This window comes from Anarrhichthys ocellatus, unplaced genomic scaffold, assembly GCF_004355925.1.
Source record: "Anarrhichthys ocellatus isolate YVR2014 unplaced genomic scaffold, GSC_Weel_1.0 scaffold15, whole genome shotgun sequence".
NCBI classification, from domain to species: domain Eukaryota; kingdom Metazoa; phylum Chordata; class Actinopteri; order Perciformes; family Anarhichadidae; genus Anarrhichthys; species Anarrhichthys ocellatus.
In genome coordinates this window covers 1,398,166-1,417,094 of record NW_022280045.1, presented here as the reverse complement: position 1 = coordinate 1,417,094, position 18,929 = coordinate 1,398,166, and the positions used below count along the sequence as shown (strand labels likewise).

The 18,929-nt window shown below is 43.6% G+C and overlaps 2 protein-coding genes across 2 annotated transcripts; one reads left to right on the top strand and one right to left on the bottom strand.

The window, feature by feature from the left end:
• Positions 1–460: 460 nt before the first annotated feature.
• On the top strand, positions 461–2,314 carry nedd8l (NEDD8 ubiquitin like modifier, like). Its single transcript, XM_031854913.1, has 4 exons — positions 461–615; positions 1,548–1,595; positions 1,708–1,790; positions 1,900–2,314. Exons 1-4 carry the CDS (start codon positions 598–600, stop codon positions 2,021–2,023), a joined length of 273 nt encoding a protein of 90 aa, XP_031710773.1. The 5' UTR covers positions 461–597; the 3' UTR covers positions 2,024–2,314.
• Positions 2,315–2,391: 77 nt separating this feature from the next.
• ap1g2 (adaptor related protein complex 1 subunit gamma 2) lies at positions 2,392–15,661 on the bottom strand. The gene is made up of 21 exons (XM_031854911.1): positions 14,686–15,661; positions 14,032–14,156; positions 12,886–13,027; positions 12,150–12,246; positions 11,992–12,068; positions 11,806–11,901; positions 11,369–11,449; positions 10,975–11,073; positions 10,798–10,853; positions 9,939–10,052; positions 9,174–9,314; positions 8,725–8,779; positions 8,013–8,135; positions 6,821–6,910; positions 6,488–6,615; positions 6,163–6,267; positions 5,849–5,999; positions 5,154–5,301; positions 4,769–4,920; positions 3,958–4,056; positions 2,392–3,670 (listed from the first exon to the last, which is right to left on the bottom strand). The coding sequence occupies exons 1-21, from the start codon at positions 14,974–14,976 to the stop codon at positions 3,563–3,565; spliced, it is 2,478 nt and encodes an 825-aa protein (XP_031710771.1). The 5' UTR covers positions 14,977–15,661; the 3' UTR covers positions 2,392–3,562.
• Between the last annotated feature and the right edge of the window lie 3,268 nt (positions 15,662–18,929).

Here is an 18,929-nt window from a genome sequence, read left to right as displayed (position 1 = left end):
CATTTATTTGTATTTTATTTCTGTTCACTCTACTGTATTTGTTTTGAATGGTTGTTATTTACTTCACAGATTCATATTTTACATAAAGAAAACAAGTTTATAAAACAATAGTTAAAATTAGCTCCACCTCGACTAACTACAACATGAAAATGCTTAGATGTTGCTGCATCAGTTATAATGACCCAATCATATAAAATCAGTGTACTTTTGTTTTGCCATAAATATTTTCATACTTTTAGGCCCGTTTGAGTAATATTCTTAATAATGTTAAACTATTTATAATTGCATACATATATATATATGTTACAGCTTGATGTTGCATACATATGTTTTCTTCTGTTAAGAATGTAAATATTTCTGTTCATATGAAAGCTGCTGTGAGTTTAGAAAGAGCTGATTTGATTTGATATGAGAGCGGAACCATTTTTCCGTGTGGTTGGACGCCGTCACGTCCGGAGGATTTAGCTGTGTACACAGGAAGTAAATTCAAGTCAGCCTGGGACAAGTAGGTTGTAATTTGCCAGTATACCAAGGGTTTTCGTCAGTACACAGAAACATTTCATATCATTTGGAACTGTAGTATATCGGTTATTCAAGATGCTGATCAAAGTTAAGGTAAGACCATTGTTTCATCCACGCTCGCGCTTCTCCGCTGGCTCGTAGCTGCTGTTGTTTGGTAGCGCGCTAACACCAATGACCACTTCAATTTATCTTTGGACCGGGGAGTAATTTATTATATTCTAATCTCATTCTATGCTTAAAAACTTTGAATGTCGGCCTGGTTTTTAGCTCAACTGTCTCTTGACGTGCCGCTCTTTGGGTAACGCTAGTACGTGTCGCCATTCAGTAGCTAGCTAAGTTATTTGATAGCATGCTAACCTAAATGCAATCAGAAAGCAGGTTAGCCAACTCCTTGGCCGGTGTAACAACAACATGTGTGCCCCTTGAGATTCTGTGACGCTTGAGGATACACTACGAGATAAGTTAGTCCCCTACAGCTGTTACTACTGACCCACAACTTTATGCTGCTGCCAGGGCTGGGACCATTCATCTCTTACACTATCTACATGTTGATCGACAGAAAGATAATGGATCAATCATTTGAGGGGGATTATTACACATAATGCAAAACATTCTCTGAATCTAACTTCGCCATTGTGGAGTTATATCCTTGTAAATTGTATATCTAGTGTTTGGTCGGACGAAACAAGACGTTTGACGACGTCACTTTGGGCTCTGGTAAATTGTGTCACGCATTTTTTCCATCCTGTTTTGTAAACTAACAATAAACGTGACTCTATAAATAGAAAAACTATTGTATTGATGAATCAATAGTGAAAACATTCATAGATGCATCCCTAACTGTCAGAGATATCCTTATCTAAATATCCCCAATGGCCCCCCTCATGTTTAACATTTGCAGTAGTAATATAGGTCAAAAATCTGATGGGTCACGGAATTTTGTGTAACTTGTACTCGTACAGGTTGTGTGTGTGGTCCAGACACCATGCTGGTGTTGATGTGATCATCTGAACGTTTTGTTTCAGACTCTCACTGGAAAGGAAATAGAGATCGACATAGAGCCCACAGACAAGGTGAAATACAAATGTCTATAAGATTTAAAAACACACTCGTTTGTATAGCGTGGGTTGACTCTGAAGGCGCCATATCATTTCTAAATGTCTTGTTTTTTTTGTGTGAATGAAGGTGGAGCGGATTAAAGAAAGGGTGGAGGAGAAGGAAGGGATCCCCCCACAGCAACAGAGACTCATCTACAGCGGTAAACAGATGTGAGTTCCCCTACCAGGCGAACTATCTCGCTCTGTAGTCGCACAGCGAGACGCTCCTGTTTCTCAGCCATTTCTTTTTCTCAACCATCTTGTGCCCTCTCGCTCTCAGGAATGATGAGAAGACGGCTGCAGACTACAAGATCCAGGGAGGCTCGGTGCTCCATCTTGTGCTGGCGCTAAGAGGCGGCTCAACGCCGCACAGGCCCTGCATACGCCGCTCCTCTTTGTCATGAGTCGCTGTTGTTGCGTTGGGGCCAGCCGAGGGCCAACACTGTAGGTGTCCGTCACCGTCTAACCATGTTTCAGCACAGAGATCTGAAATCCCCACGCAAAGAAAATATAATCAACCAACAACGGCAACAAGAAGAAGAAAAGACGTTCTGATTCCTTTGTAGATGTTTTTTTTTTTTTTTTTTTGTAAACCCACATTGGCTTTCTGAGTTTGACCAGTTGATGCAGGCTCCCATGCAGTACAGAAGAAAAACACTGTGGTCTTTTTGCTTGTGAATAAATGCTGAAGTTGAGTGAAGCGTTGTCCTCTAACGCACCCATATATACACACACACACACACTCACTCTGAGCACAGAGACAAGACACCGCTGAGGATTCTGAAAACTGATTTGTTTTTTAATTTAGAAAATGATGCAAAACAAGATAGTAAGACAATTTACGTAACTGACTTAATACACCTTATTTTCTTTACAGCTTAGTGAAGGTAGTAATCTGAAACAGTTTGGTAGAGATGAAAATCCATTTAGAGCACCATTGTTGGAGTGTTTTTAACAGGTCTGTGATCAAGAGACGAGTCATCACGTTACTGATGCGATACACCGGCTCCATCTAAAAATGTTTTTTTACAGTGTTTTCCTTCTACAACAAAGGGTTGTATTAAGAGTGTTCCAAAGATTTATCATCTAATTGTGCTTACATACTTAAAATCTGAAATATACATCTTGTACTGCTATACAGTCTTCAGAAAATAAAATAACTCCGGAGCCTCTGTAAACAGTAGGCAGAAGCAAGCTTGAATGGTAATGATAAAAACCAAATCTAGTTACATTTTTTTGTACATGAGAAAAAGCTCAAAGGTGGAGGGGATGAAAGGCACAGGAGAACTAATTAGGAGGATTCTCTGAGCTGTTCGGCTGAATGAGGCAGGAAAAAATATGCAACGCATGAGGCTGTGTTTAAAATCCGACACCCATCAATCTCAAATTCACATCCCGTCGTTTGCCAGTAAAATCAAGTGTACCGGATTAGAGCATTTCATAATAGTAATGGTTCATTAGTAAGTGATTAGCTGCTTTTCAACAAGGTGAGGCTGGTAAAGGAAATCACTTTAAAAGGGAATAAACACGAGTGCTATGGGAGGACACTTGGCCGTAAAAATACATCTTCATGAAGTTAAACAACTACAATCAGCTGTAGTAGTTGAAACAAAAAAGAACCTGGATGGTACAAAGTTCTACGGGCAGAAAAGTCATTACTTCATATTTTAGTATATTATAAGGGCACATTCCAAACTCTTTGCCATATTAAATAACACCATCAGTCACATTTACACTTGGACTCCAGAGGAGGGGCGAACTATGAATTCATGTGAAAGAAAAGTGTTCTTCAAAACAAAATCAGGAATTTCAGAAGCAGCAGCTTGGATGTTTTAGTGTAGAGGGTGTGACAGCAGAAAAAAAAAACGTGGTCAGTGAGGGGCGATGCCTGCTGACTCATCCACAGGCTGTTGTCATAGTCCCATGTGAGGGAATGTCCGCTGTCAGTGGCCGGCGGCATCGAGTCCGGGGAACGAGTCGATCTGGACCGTGTCCTGAAAGGCCGATGCTTGGCGGGTGTAAGATATGCGGACCCTCATCTTCAGGTTCACCTGGAGGAGGAATGAGGATTTAGTAGAACTGGCTCTGGGAGCAAGAAGACTAGATTAGGAACTGGCTGATGGCGCGCACACACACACGAGGTGTTGTTACTGCCAAATACAACAACAGGTTTGTGGGAGTTTATGTGACAGTTTGGAGATAAAGTGTGAAGATTGTAATGTTCTAATTTTCCAAACTGATCCAACGTTATTTTCTCCCCTGCTGGGTCACACTCCTGATTGTCCTGACGAATGGGAATCATAGTTTTGTGTCCGTGTGTGTGTGTTGTCAAACGCACCTTGTTTGGGTTGTTGAGGACCACCATCTGGATCACCTTAGCTGTGCCTCGTGCAGGAAGATAGTCCCCACTGGGAGCCTTCATGTGTAACTGGACACTCTGGTAGGAGGGAGAGGGGGGACAATGTAAACAATGAGGGGGGGGGTTAGCTTGTCAAGCTATGTGAGGGCATGAACCACCATGGATAGAGAACCAGATCTGTGCGCTATTAGAGCATGAATAGAATACGTTAGCGAGTGGCCCAACAATTAGTGGCCACATACATACACATGTCTATATCACTAGTTGAAATGGACGCTATGAACACGAGCATTTGTGATCCGTCCAGTGGTAGTTAATACATTTAATAGCTTGCAGCTATAGACACCGCCTGTGTCTCGGTTTAACGAGTGACCATCAGCCTAATGCATCCGTGGTTGCTCGTAGTGACGGCAGATGTTGGAAACCTGGTTCCTTATAAAAGCCTTCAATCACTTTTAAATACATACCCATCTGTGTTTTACTATCTATGCCAACCATTTACGCAAGTTACAATGAGCAACCGCGGACGCATTTGACGTAAAAGGCACCAGTTAACACGGTCACTTGTTAAACTGAAACATCTGTTTGCTGTGAAATGGTTGTGGTCCTCTCTCTGACATCTGTGGAACTTGTGTCCGCTGTACAGAAAATGCAACAAGCAGACATTTTGATGCTGGTGACGGTCTTAATTCAACGTTTAAAGCTTGATAGCTCGTCTGGATGGCTGGGGGGGGCACTTCCATTGGCAGCATGCATGTGTGTGTGTTTTATCACAGGAAGTGAGACAAACCTTGGGCACCGCAGCCTGCAGGGTGAAGCTGCTGATGTCTGAGTCGGTGGAGTTGGAGGCTGTCAGTGTGACCGTCAGGCCCGTGTCTGACTGTTTCTCACAGCTTAGTGTCAAAGTCACGCCGCCTTTCTCATACACCGGCACCGCGGGAGCTACGGAAAAACAGACGTTATAAAACGGTGCATTAGTTTAAATAAACCAATATAATAAAAATAAACAAAGCAAAAAACATCAAAACAGGGGGAGATGTAGGGAGATTATCTGTTGGTTCCAGTCCCCCAAACTTTGCATTCTCTAGTTTCATGTTCAAAATCAGTTCCTCTTTGGTGTTCCTTTCGGTCTAAACTAGTGTGTGTGTGTGTGTGTGTGTGTCTGAGGGTCACACCTGGTGCTAGCAATGCAGGCTCTAACCCTCCCAGCAGATCCAGGAGGTCTCCTCCGGCAGTGCTAGCTGCATTGATGGACAGGCCGGGTGCTGGGCTGGGCTGCAGAGTCTCCTCAGAGCCGCCCAGCAGGCCCAGGAGATCACACACCTGAGGAGAAACCCACAGACGGGAGGAGGACATGAGAACACGTTGCTCCGTATATTCAGAGCAAATACTTGTAAGGACAGGAAGGCCGTGTGAACGTTATTTGAATGCACCCATATCTGAACGCTAACTGAACAACAAACATACTCGTGAAACCAGAAAAAAGAAAAAGGACACCAGTGAAAAGCTTTTGAGATGAAACTTCTGTGCCTTTAAGTTGAAAAGTCTACATTTTGCCTGGTGTGTACTTTTTCTTACTTGTAGTACAAGCTGCAGCTGCACTTACACAGTATGTACTGTTGCATGCAGTATGTACTGTTGCATGCAGTATGCATTCCATTGGGACATTCTACTTCCTAATAACAGGGCCCCTTGAACTTCGACCCTCTTGCTCATATATCTGCAGCGCACTGAATCGTGGGTCGGAATAGCCAGAAAAGCATGCTGGCTTGCATACTGCAAAAAGCAACAGAATGTGGTAGAACATCCTGGTATCTTTGGTCTACTGCATTCGACACACTATGTGTGTATCTGTGCCGATGTGTTGTACCTGGTTAGCAGGCTGCTGCGGCAGCAGCGGCAGCTCTCCCTGCTTGATTTTGGCTGTCGGGATGTCCCTGATGGCCTCCCCTGTGAACTCTCCGTTGGTATGACCCGGGGAGTTCTTCTCGATCACAGGCATCCTCTCCAGCACTGCTGCCCTGCAGAGAGAGGGAACATGTCAGCTCTCTGAGGCCAGAAAGAAAAGAGCTGCTTCTACCGTCGCTAAAACTGTAAACGCAATGTAGAAGAAAATAGTTCTACTTCTAGTTTTCCAGGGGGAAAAAACAACAGAAACATAGTATTGACTTCTTCATTGCATACCTCATGTGGTCATATTTTTTGAACAGAGCATTGTATTCAACTGCCCTCTGCTGGAGCTCCACATCTATACAGCTGCCGTAGATGCTGACGATGCTTCTGATGCGACTGGCAGGGGTGAAGTGAAGAAGACAAGCAGTTAGAGGACTACTGAGACATTACTGCAACTCGGACTGTGACCGTGTGTTAGACCCTTGAAGCTCTTTGTCCAATCCTCAGTCCTAAACTTAAACCGGTGCTGACAACTATACGAGTTATACACCAAATAAATCAAATAAATCCGTCAGACTTTAAACCGGCCACAACGGCCTGTTCCTGTGTTTCTTACTCCACGTTGTCCGTGATCCGCGTGCTCAGTTTCATGGTGGCGGTGAGAGCAAAGCCTCTGGTCACCGGCGACGACATGTGCGACTGCAGGACCGTTTCCAAGGCGTCCAGGGCGTCGTCCTCGGTGACCTGATGAAGAGACGCCGTCACTACAGGGTCTGAAAGATGACATCTCTTTTTTTTCAAGATAAAACCAGAACTAGGGATACAAATGGCACGTTGTAGCCTCTGCTGAATGATGAAGAGGATTTGAGAGGACCTGAGAAGTGTTTCTTTGAGTCCTACCTGAGCACTACTACTGGTTTTGTCTGATTCTATAGAGCTGTGTGGGTACCTGAACAGGCTCGGTCTCCTGACAGTCTCCTCTCAGCAGCAGGTCTCCATACTCTCCGATACACCAGCACGCCACCTGCACCAGCGATTGCTGCACACACACAAAATGTTACACTCACACAACTACGTATCCACAAAACACACATTGTGGAAAGAACATTTTCAGAAAGTAATGCTTTCACTTTTGGGGGGCATTGGCTTGCTGGTCAGCATAGCAGTTTGAAACATCAGAGTCACATTCTCTTTGTGGTGGAAGACGGGAAACTGCACCACACTGCAGAGGAGTACATGGCTGCTCATCCGACTTGGTTCCAAAAATAAACCTGGCTGCATCAGCCGATTTTAAACTGAGAGCCTTGCTATTATTCTCAGACCAGCTCTGCCTGCTTCCACACTGGCACAGACATTTCTTCCAATGAAAACGTGTGAACATCTCTCGTGCTTTGCATATTGTGTTGCGTTAAAAAATGATCTTCAATACCCCTCTGATATTTACACAAGAATGGATATTAACCAAAGGGACTTCTGTCTAAAAACTCAAAATAAATGTTAAGATGTTATGCAAAATTGTAATCGTCCTTTTTGTCTAGCTTAACTGTGACATTGATTCACATCTTGCCGCGCTGATCTCAGACCAGTTGTAGCATCACGTTCTAAACATAACTTTGATTGTCTTATTGACAAAAGATATCTTTTGGATCCGAGATGCGGTCAAAGGCAGGAAACATGAGAGTCTGAGCTCTGCACGTTCTTCACGTTTCATTGGTAGCTTTTCTTCTCTGAAGTGTGAAGTTTGTTGGCAAGGTTACTAGTGAGGTCAAGTTTGTTCTTCCAACCAACAATTCTGTTTCCTGTGGTTGCATTTGTTTTAATTTGCTTGAAAACAGAACTGCATTCTTGTATTTATGCTACTTAAATGGCACTTCAATGAACTGAGGTACTAAAATATAAAATAACCTTTTACAGTAATCTTTCTATGACGAATCTAATCTCACTTTATCGTTGTTTGTTGTTTGATAAGGGATCAGCAGGGAGAAACCCAGAGACAGATGTTATGGATTATGTTGTTTTAATTCACTGAATGAGTAAGCTGACCAACAAAACAATCGGCCTAAAACTATGAAGTGTTTCTTTAAGAGCAGGAAATGCCCAGACAGACAGACAGACACACGCACACACACACACACACACACCTGAGAGATGTCCGAGACCAGAGCGCGGTAGAGCTTGTGGACGGTGTAACAGTGCAGCTCTGAGGCGTTGGTGATGAGCTGGATCAAGTTGGGCACCGTCTCGTCTCTCACGTCGCCCCCTGCCTGGAAGAGCAACAGTGTGTGTCACACACACACACACACACACAAACACACAAACACACAAACACACACCCCAAACTCCATTAGCGAGACAGCTGGCCCATGTATTTGGGTCGCCCTACATTCCCTCCCAGACACAATGACCTCACTTGGAGACTTCCATCCCAGTTTGTTTACATTATAAAGGACATTAACCGATAGAGTTCAAGCTTTCATTCACGCCACGTCTCCACCATTACCCTTTCTGTACACTCCAACCTTTTCAGATAGAACAGTGCAAAAGGATTAGCTTTAGCATTAGCTTTTACACCAATGTCATTTATTCCCTTTCCCAAATGGAGCACAAAATGAAAAGTACAAATGGAGGAGCATTAGTACAGGATTAATGGCCTGTTCAGGAGCTGGGGCTGAACGTATGAAAGTTTGTACAGAGGACCAACACACTGTTTACTGCTAAATGTATTGTTTACATAAATGTATATTTAGTATCCCACAGCATACACGTGGCCCCTCGTCCACGGCAGTGGACGACCTAAAAATGAGTCGTGAGTGAGAGAAACCCATGTGAGAGAGTGGCTCGGGCTGTATTTACCGTGATGAGGACATGCAGCATGGTGTCAATGTGCCAGCGCTGGGAGGGAGCATACCTGACAGAGACAGAGAGACACACACACACACACACACTCTCAGTGGTGCTTGAGGTTGAGTCAGACACACACACACACACAAATCGATCTGCAAATCCATCCACAGAAACGAAGTGCATCAAGAGGTAGAGTGTGTAGAGCAGAAACACAAAAGACTATTCATCGTCTCAGAGCCACTTAAAGAGACAGGGCCGTCGTAGAGAGCGGAGACAGACACAGAGTGGGACATGAAGCCACACATATACAGAAGCACAGAGACTTTTCTTCTTTTTTGTTTTACTTACAGCCTAAACACTTCAACAGCTGCGTCACATTAAGTGTATTCACATGCACATGAGTGTGCGTGTGCTCCCATGCGTGCGTGGGTGTCCGTGCGTGTTGCCGTGTCACTCACCTCTCTGCGGCGTTGAAGATGCCGCTGGCAGCATGCGACCTGAGCTCAGGGGGGCAGGAGGAGAGGAAGAGGAGCAGCTCCTTCATCATGGAGCGGATGTTGGAGGCCGACACCAGCGCCAGGGAGAGCTCCAACGAGCGGCTGGAGAGGATTAAACGTCGGTCAGTCTGTATGCAGCCTACGTACCGGCCCTTTAAAAAACGAGAGTCTGGTGCCGTTTCTCTCTTAATTAAAAATCTAAATTTAGACTGCTGCTCCTTCTGTGTCGACGCAGCCGAGGCCAGCGTGCTCTCGACTGACCGGACGTAGCGGTGCAGTTCAGCAGGTACAGAAAATGTTCAATCCCTCTGCATCCACAATGTCGTGCTGTTGGAGCAGGAAGACACTCCCATGTCAATAGAACCCACTCTGCTGACGTGCTGTTGAGCAACACACTGACCTGTTAGTGGCCACAGGTTGCCGTCTGGTATTTGAACTTCCTGATGATCATGTGAGGAGAAGCTACCCACAGGGATCAATTAGGTATTGCTCTATTCTCCTCATTAGTGGAGCTGGAAATCACTGGGATGCTCACGGTGTAAAGCTATTCTGTTACATACTTCTAGAGAGCTTTCCTACATTTAGGAAGATTAATTGATTCCCACTTCGAAACTAACTGATCCCATTTGAACAAAACATTTGAAAAAACACAAATTAGGGGGTGACTTTGGAAAAGCACGAGTGTCAAGTCCACTGAACATCTGTGACGTAACGGCTGAAAGTTACCGCTTGACGGACGCGTCCTGGTCCTTCAGGCAGTCCACTATGGTTCCCCGGTGGCGCTGCACTGCATTGTGGTCCGTCCCAACGATCTTTTGAAGAGACGTCATGGCAATGTAGCTGGACACAAATATAGAACAGCCAGATATGAAAAGGTGTCATGTTTTCAGCTTCATACTGCATTATGGTTGAAGAGCAGTGTAGCAGAAAATATTCAACAAATAAAAAGCTTTCACAAAATGATTTCTGACCGTCGGCTAACAATCAAGAGCAACTGTCGGGGCGCTGTGTAAACTTCACTTTTTCAACTCGGCGAGATCAATAATTCATCTTTCCACTTGAAATGTCCCACGGACTGTTCAAATATTCATGTATGCACAGGAGACACGTTATCTATCCAGGCAGGTCCCGCAGGAATAAAAGCCATCCTATTACTGTCACACGGCCACAGAGAGACTCAGGGGCCCTGCAGGTAAAACACACAGGCTCACCTGTCCACACAACCCCTATTCCAAAAACAAGAAGAGCATAACAAAACCCCAAAAAGAACCTGTAACACGTCTCCACACTGTCTGATGATAAAATGACAGGGCCCCAAAATTGAGAGATCAGCATGAACAGACAAAACAGCGGCCTTCTGTTGTGGCTCTGGGGGAATGACTCCGGGGAAAGTGATTAGTGGGCTCAGACTGACAGCAGCCTGTTGGGAGGTTTCTCTCTCTGGCTGCAATGAGTTTGCCGTTGGCCTTGTGGAATGGGGGGGGGGGAGGTCAAATGAGGCTGAGAGGAAGGAGGGAAGGACAGGGAAGAGGTGACAAGAGAACGAGACGCGGGAATGTGGAGGAGGAAGGAAAGCAACACTAACCGAATGTTCCTGTCGTTGTTCAGGAGGAATCTTCCCAGGATGTTCACAGCCAGAACCTGGAGCGCAAGTGAAATGAAGCGTATGTTTTGTATGCATTCATACAGTAATTAGGTAACACAACACATCCCTGTGTATGAAGGCAGTTAAACACGGTGAGGAGTGCTGCTAGTCTCTCACCCTGAGGCCGCTCTCTGACTTGATGTCCAGCACGGTGAGAACAGTCTCATACAGCACCGCGTTGCCCACAGTCTTAGTGCTGTCAGTGTTGGTCGCCACCTGTACGGCAAGTCAAACACACATGCATGCATGTATTTGTAACAGGTACCAAAGATCTGTGACAGTTTGTTTTTGAATAAAGAATATTTTTTGCTTCGACAGAAGCGATTCAAGCTCTTAAATTTGCTGATTTTAACACTCAGTTTGGGGTAAATCTTTACAGAGGAAGACACTCTCGCACACAGGAAGTGTTTGTTTGGAATAAAAAAAGAAAAAACTGAGTGTGGGATTGGGTAGAAATGTAAAAATTACAAAAAAGATACATTTTCACTATTTCTGAAGGTGAACATTGTACCTGGGCTAGCAGGTCGTTCATTGCGTCACTGGCTCCTTCGTTGTTGCGGCCGAGGATTCTCAGCAGTCTCAAGATGCGCACCTGAGGACAGAGACCGGAGAGAGGGAACAGACGGACTACAAGTTACTTTGGTGCACGGCATCAGCGAAAACGGCTGGAAGGGAGATACGTCTGTGTGTGTGTGTGTGTGAGAGAAAGAAAGAAACTGAAAGTAAGAACAATATAAACTATTTATTAGCAGTCTGTACTTATTTAAGACTGAATCTGAGCCATTAAGAGAGGAGAGTGACAATGATTTATTACAACAGATAAGACGTCTCCAATGTTATTGAAGTGCTTTTGCTCTATAATCAATGTGAAGTACCCATTTAACTTAATTAACCTAATTAAATCGAGAGATATGATGCTGCAAAACGATCCCACGAGTCCAGACTGACCTGCAGGAAGGGATCGCTGATTCCTGACACGTCGTGTTCTGGAGAATAACCCGACAGGACCAGACCTTTCATGATCTGAACCAGATCCGGTACCGTCTGTAAATACATCACGCAAACACATGACAGCATACCCGGAGAGATACCGAACTCATCAGATGTGTGTGTGTGTGTGTGTGTCCATCTTACCTTTCTGAACCGCTCCAGTGTTTCTGGATTGCGCTCACACAGCTCAATGATGAGCACCACGGCACCGTGCAACACACCTGGGGAGAAATGGGAGTAATGGTTGGAAAACAGTGTTTGAGAGGAAAGCTCCAAGGTGAGAGTCATTTAGATCCACTCACCGTGGTTCTTCTCAGAGAGGAGCGAGCGAGCGGCGGGCGCAAAAAGCTCCCCCAGCTCGTGGACTTTTCTCACGATGTGAACAGCACAGAGAGCAGCCTGGAAGAAGAGCGGAGCACTTCATCAGCACCGTTACATCATTAGTACATTGAGAGTTTCTCCTGCTGATGAAAGATTCAAATGTGTGGTTAACAACTGTTTTAAACTGGATGAACATCATCCCCAACACTAGAAATGAGCAGGACTTAAACTATGTTTAGGTCATATTGTTTCTGAGAGAAGAGGCCCAACATTGCCTCTTAAATACAAAAATAAATTCTTCTTACATTGTATTAAAGGGTAACTTTGGTGTTTTTCAACCTGGAACAAGTTCTTTGTGTCTAACTAACTAATGGGGACAAGATTTGTTTTTAATTAGTACAGTATTGAGGGAGCACACAGCAGAAGGCAGTCGCTAAATGGAGAGCGATAAGTAAGAAAAGTGTTTTATTTCTCTGTAGTCAGCATTTTGACATTTTCGGTTCCCTCGTCTCAAAGTCTTTCAGAATGAGCTTTTGGTTCGATGCCTGAAATAAGGTCTGTGTCTAACACACTAAACGTCATCACGCCGACTAGTCTGCCTTTATCTTAGTGGTGGTGACGTGAGGTGATGTGAGCGAGGAGTAGTTCATAGTAGTAATGTGAATATTGTTACAGCCTACTGGAGAAACAAACTAAAACTAGCTGTGAGGTCCCCACCTTCTTCTTGATGTAGGAGTTGGATGCTCGGAGCAGCCGGTCGATCTCTGGTGCCAGATCTCTGCACATCTCAGCTGAGCCCATACAGGCCAGCGTGCACAGAGCCAGAGACTGCACATACTGGTTGCTGTGGGCTAGGTCACTGGAAAACACACACGCAAGGGAGAAAAACACAGAAAGGACGACGGTGAGAGCAAGAATGTTGGACTGAAATCATACAAGAAACATCCTCCTCTCTGTACACTATCTGACTTACTCAGAACACCAGTCCTTGTTCGTTTACTAGTAGTCTTACAGAATTAAACACATACCACGGAACACTTGCTAACAAGTTATTTAACCCCCTCATTTAGCATTTATAAGATGTATATAAACGGCTTATAATATGCTACTACACTGTATGGTATAGTATGACGATATAAGGCTATTTTAAGTGTTTACTTGTCAACAACTATAACTCCTCACTTGAAGCGTCCATAACTGGTGTAAACAGAGATAATGCATGCTTGATAAATGATTATATCGTATATGATTACAGCTATGTTATACTGTGTTATCCAACGTTCATTATTGGTTATACACCTGCAGCAGATGCTTTATGTGAGGAGTTAAAAATCTTGACATGTTAATGAATGCGTAAAAGTTTCCTTTTTTTGACAACAACTCTATTTTAATGCATTATAAGCCATTTATTAAATGATTATTAAACGAGCGCTCCACCAGCTATTTTGCATTGTACTTCGATAGCAATATAAGATGAACAGTTTTTTAATCAATGCAGCAGAACCAGAGATATCGTCTTTTTTAATTGCATGCACTCTTCTCCCTTGTCAAAACCTGGCACCTACATTACCCACAATGCAACTCAACCACCAATAGTTTGGTTGGAGATTCAGGTGTGTTATGTCAGTAGCTGCTACTGTAGCCTCGAGCTTCTAGCTCAGCGACCTCACTTTTTTTTTTTCATTTTCAAACTTGTAGCCTTTCCGCCACAACAAACGCTGACTCACGTGACATCACTTGAGGCAATTTACAAGACACACTGGGGTTCCCCTTTAATTGTATATGAACGCTAAATACGGAGGTTAAAATAAAACCTTTTCCGAAAATGTAACTACTAGTTATTTTTAAACGTGTTTTCCTTACTTCTTGATGGAGTTGGTGATGAGCAAGCTGGCATCCTGCTTCTCATCCAGCAGCATCATTGCTCCGAGGTATCCCACACGCTTCTCGCTGTAGCGAGGGCTGGCTATCATCCGAACACACTCCATCTAGTAGGAAGAGCAACAACATCCCCTTTAAATGTCAAGTGACTCGAGAGACTGACACAACTGATAACACCGGGGCCGGGGCCAGTGCCGGAGTGGAGGTCAGCTTCAGAGCAGCAGCCCTGAGAGCTGAGAGGGATTTAGTGACCCAGTTTTTTTTTTATTTTGACATGGGTTTACGATGCTGCAGACTTTGCTTGAGGGAATTAACCAGAATTCAAAGTCTGAAAAAAAGCGAGAAGTGCAAGTTTACAGAGCAGTAACATTACTAATATCATCATAGCTTATTATAGTCAGCATGTAATGCCACAATGTGCTGCCTCTCTATGTGTGCCCAGCTCCATCACGCACTCACACATATATAATGTCCGTGTGGGATCACAGCTCAGGACATAGTGGTTGCACACTGGGACTGGTCCACTCAGCGAAGACTTGAGACCCAGACCCTCCAGCTGCGTGATGGTTTCCTCACCCCTGCTGACCCCCCTTAACACAAGCAAACCCATGACGGGCATTAGCGAAAGCCCCTCACCTGACCAAAGTGAGCGGGGTAGCCCAACATGTGCACATAGAGCAGCTTGGCCAGGTTGTGCGATCGCCCCCCGTTGTCCGCTTGTCTGAACTGCGCCCGGATGGCCGCGCACTCCCTCTGGATGACACCTCGCTCCTCACACTGCGTCCTCGCTGACCTGATGGCCCGGATCATCTCCTGCAGGGGTACTGATGGAGACATGGCTGTGTGCGTGCGCGCGTGCGTGTGTGTGAGAGAGTAGATGGGAGGATGTATGTGTGTTGGTATGTGTGCATGTGGTGTCATGGACATATTAAATTACAAAAAATATGTTAGCAGAATAATTAAAACAAACTACTTTACTATGCAGAGTTGCACTGTTCAATTCCACTTCCTGGTACTGAAAAGCCCCCCAGGTGTGTGACGTTACGGTAATGACAAAGCTGTTACTACACTATAATAACTACACTTCATCTTTAGAGCTGTGCTGTCACTACAACACACAACTTAAGCGTGTATTTTTTTTTAAACTGCTCAAACTACTTCAACTACGTTTCAAGTGTGGTAAACTCGACTGTCGCTCCTGGTGACATATTGTTGCACACAGCGTCAGTCACTCCTTACAATCATTGTTCTACCTCTAAATGACTAATTTACGTGGTGAGAATACATTAACACGTATATTTAAGTTAGCATGACGCTCGATGATGCCGGTCAGAGGCTAGCCGAGTGACCGCATAGAGCTAACCTTGCAGATGCTGTCAAGCCTGCTCAGTGAGGGACTGTCGAGCGACAGAGCTAGCGGAGCTAGCATGGCAGTCTGTTCATGTGAACGGCTGCAGCTCCACAATAACAACGTACCTCTACACTGCACGGAGAGTCGCCAGTATTTAAAAAAGTAAACCGGTTCAACCGAACCCCCTCCAATACACGGCAGCAGTCAGTTGGCTGGAATCCCAAATACTGTGTATCCATATAGTGTCAATGGATCCAAAAACATAATCACACGACTTCCTGTCACAACTTTCAAAATAAAACATATTTGATGAATATCGTATTCGGAATGTTATTAGAAATATATCTAGACATTGAAATCAAACAAAAGTGAAGGGATTTGACTGGAGAGGGCATTATACACGATTTGATGTGTCATTCTCAGAAAGAAACTCTGTTAACAGTCCCTTTTCCTACAAGGCATTCAGACATAGCAGGACAAACAGGTGCCAATAACGATGTAGGTAAGTACTAGGGCATTGTAGTGTGTTGTAGCTGCCTCAATGGCATGAGATTACTTGAAAAAAAAACCGCATTGGAAAAGAGCCAGGGTCATTACCAGGGCATCAGAAATATTGAGGTCATGAATGTAAATTCCCCCAGCACAACTTCAGCTGCAAAATGTCTGGCTTGATACAAAAATACTATATACTTTTGTATCCAAATTGTATTAATTTAACTGTTTAAATATGTTACTTCATATCAATTTACCTATACAATGATCTGAAGGCTGCTTTCAATTCTCTTCACTGCTGGGAATAGGACTTTTTTTTACAGCAGACCTGTCATAGTATGAAAATAGGGCTTATTACTACAGTAACTTGGCAAGAACATAAAAAAAAAAAAAAAGAACTAGAGGTTCACTGGCTAGCTTTTCCAGGCCTTTCAACTGCATCACATGGCCTTCATCTGCAGATGGACAGAAGAATTAGGTCTACCAGTGTAGAAAAGTGTTCCAGTACAAATAGTCATTGAAGACTACCTTGGATAAATACATGTGGCAGTCGTCATGCCCAGGTCAAGTAGCATCCTCCTGTAAACATTTATTATATAACTTAAATATATTTAAAGTACACATATCCCAATTATTCCCTTCAAAGTGCAAGTGGCCTTTTGATGAAAAGGTTCCTTACAATTCTTGAAGGGAGGTGAAAAGTGTTCCTAACTAACTTTAACAGAGTAGCTTTTGAATTGCGCTGCTGACACATACTAGTGACAAAAAAAAAATCTGTGACAACAAATCACCAAGTAGAACACAGACTGGATTGACTGGACAGACTGGCAAAATGTGCAAATGCCCCGGACAGCCTGAGGCTTACTGCGTGTCAGTAGTTTTACCCTGCATTTGGAAATTGTTTGGTTGTGGTGGTTCTAGACATAAATGTTACCCAACTCTCACATGTAGTCCTTTATGTGTGCTGTTGTGAGCCTTCGTAATTATATAAACATAAGCCATTAAATATGTGACCTAGGCTGCATGAATTAGAAGTTCTGGCTTGAACCAGCCAAAACGTCTAATCCAGTGCAGGGCCGAGATCCTTCTTGTGGCACTGGCACCTCAGTGGCACTCTGTCGCACTCTGCGGCACTCCGCGGCAGTCTGTGGCACTTCAGCGGCAAGCGTCAACTGTGGCAGGCGAGCGGTACTAGTTCGGCACCCGTCAAGAAGCGGCGGAGCTGAGGGGGCGGAGCCACATTTCCTGAGAACACACGTTGTTACAACAGGTCAGCTTCCATAAATCAGTTTTATGATTTTAGTTGAGTCACCGGAGCCACCCGTTCTCTGTATGCATCCTTAGAGTAAGTATGTTGTACTTTTTTGTTTCTCATTCATTTTATTTAAGTATGATTTTGCTGGTTTTGCAACAAAAGGGAAAATAATACTCTTTCCAAATTATTACTTTTACAGTCATTTACAACAATCAGCTAAAATAATGAAAATAAATCATCCGTTTTATTATCATTTAAAAGTATATATATATAAAAAAAAAATTAAATTTAAAATTAAAACCCATAAAATGTCCAATCCAAAAATATATGTCTGAAAATATCTTCACTCTTCCTCTGCTTATATGTATATGTATGTCAGTAGGTGCCACAAGCTGCCAGAGAGTGCCAGAGAGTGCCGCAGGGTGCCAGAGAGTGCCAGAGAGTGCCATGGCAGAGTTCCAAGACGAAAACCACTGCTGAGCAAAAAGAACATAAAGGCTCGTCTCAGTTTTGCCAGAAAACATCTTGATGATCCCCAAGACTTTTGGGAAAATACTCTGTGGACTGACGAGACAAAAGTTGAACTTTTTGGAAGGTGCATGTCCCATTACATCTGGCGTAAAGGTAGCACGGCATTTCAGAAAAGGAACATCATACCAACAGTAAAATATGGTGGTGGTAGTGTGATGGTCTGGGGCTGTTTTGCTGCTTCAGGACCTGGAAGACTTGCTGTGGTAAATGGAACCATGAATTCTGCTGTCTACCAAAAAATCCTGAAGGAGAATGTCCGGCCATCTGTTCGTGACCTCAAGCTGAAGCGCACTTGGGTTCTGCAGTAGGACAATGATTCAAAACACACCAGCAAGTCCACCTCTGAATGGCTTAAGAAAAACAAAATGAAGACTTTGGAGTGGCCTAGTCAAAGTCCCGACCTGAATCCAATTGAGATGCTGTGGCATGACCTTAAAAAGGCGGTTCATGCTCGAAAACCCTCCAATGTGGCTGAATTACAACAATTCTGCAAAGATGAGTGGGCCAAAATTCCTCTACAGCGCTGTAAAAGACTCATTGCCAGTTATCGCAAACGCTCGATTGCAGTTGTTGCTGCTAAGGGTGGCCCAACCAGTTATTAGGTTTAGGGGGCAATCACTTTTTCACACAGGGCCATGTAGGTTTGGATTTTTTTTCCCCCTTAATAATAAAAACCTTCATTTAAAAAATGCATTTTGTGTTTACTTGTGTTATCTTTGTCTAATATTTAAATTTGTTTGATGATCTGAAACATTTAAGTGTGACAAACATGCAAACAAATAAGAAATCAGGAAGGGGGCAAACACTTTCACACAACTGTATATCTTCTCATCTTGGCCTTTTAACTTCTTCTGTTTCACCAGTCAATTCAGGATTTAAGTGTGACAATTAAATCAATGAAGTAGGTAAATTAGGCTTAGTGTTTGAAAAGAATGAACCAAACGTCTCTTTATTTTTCAATTGTCATTATTTATTGCTTCATGAACTACACATGCTCACTTTTCTATTACATAAAAATAACAAGTAAATACATGATGTATACAACTAGGTTGCAAATTAACCATCAACATCAAATATCAGATGAAATAACCTGCATTAAATACATCTGTATCAATAACACAATTAACAAAGACGCAGGTAAATATAACAAATCTATGGTTTAAATACACGTATACTGCCATCTAGTGGTAGAAATGGTAAACACTCTTAATCTGCGTCTCCTTTTGCAGGCTATGCTCTGCGTTCACTCAA

Bases quoted from the DNA above. Each gene is read 5' to 3' on its own strand.
- ap1g2 (XM_031854911.1), bottom strand. From the start codon at position 14,976: ATGTCCATGACACCACATGCACACATACCAACACACATACATCCTCCC. The intron at 10,854-10,974 runs GTGAGAGACTAG...CTTGCGCTCCAG, and splicing joins AGTCAGAGAGCGGCCTCAGG to GTTCTGGCTGTGAACATCCT. The intron at 3,671-3,957 runs GTGCGTTTGACA...TTCCTCCTCCAG, and splicing joins TCCTCAACAACCCAAACAAG to GTGAACCTGAAGATGAGGGT.
- nedd8l (XM_031854913.1), top strand. The intron at 1,596-1,707 runs GTGAAATACAAA...GTGTGAATGAAG, and splicing joins ACATAGAGCCCACAGACAAG to GTGGAGCGGATTAAAGAAAG. The intron at 1,791-1,899 runs GTGAGTTCCCCT...TCTCGCTCTCAG, and splicing joins ATCTACAGCGGTAAACAGAT to GAATGATGAGAAGACGGCTG.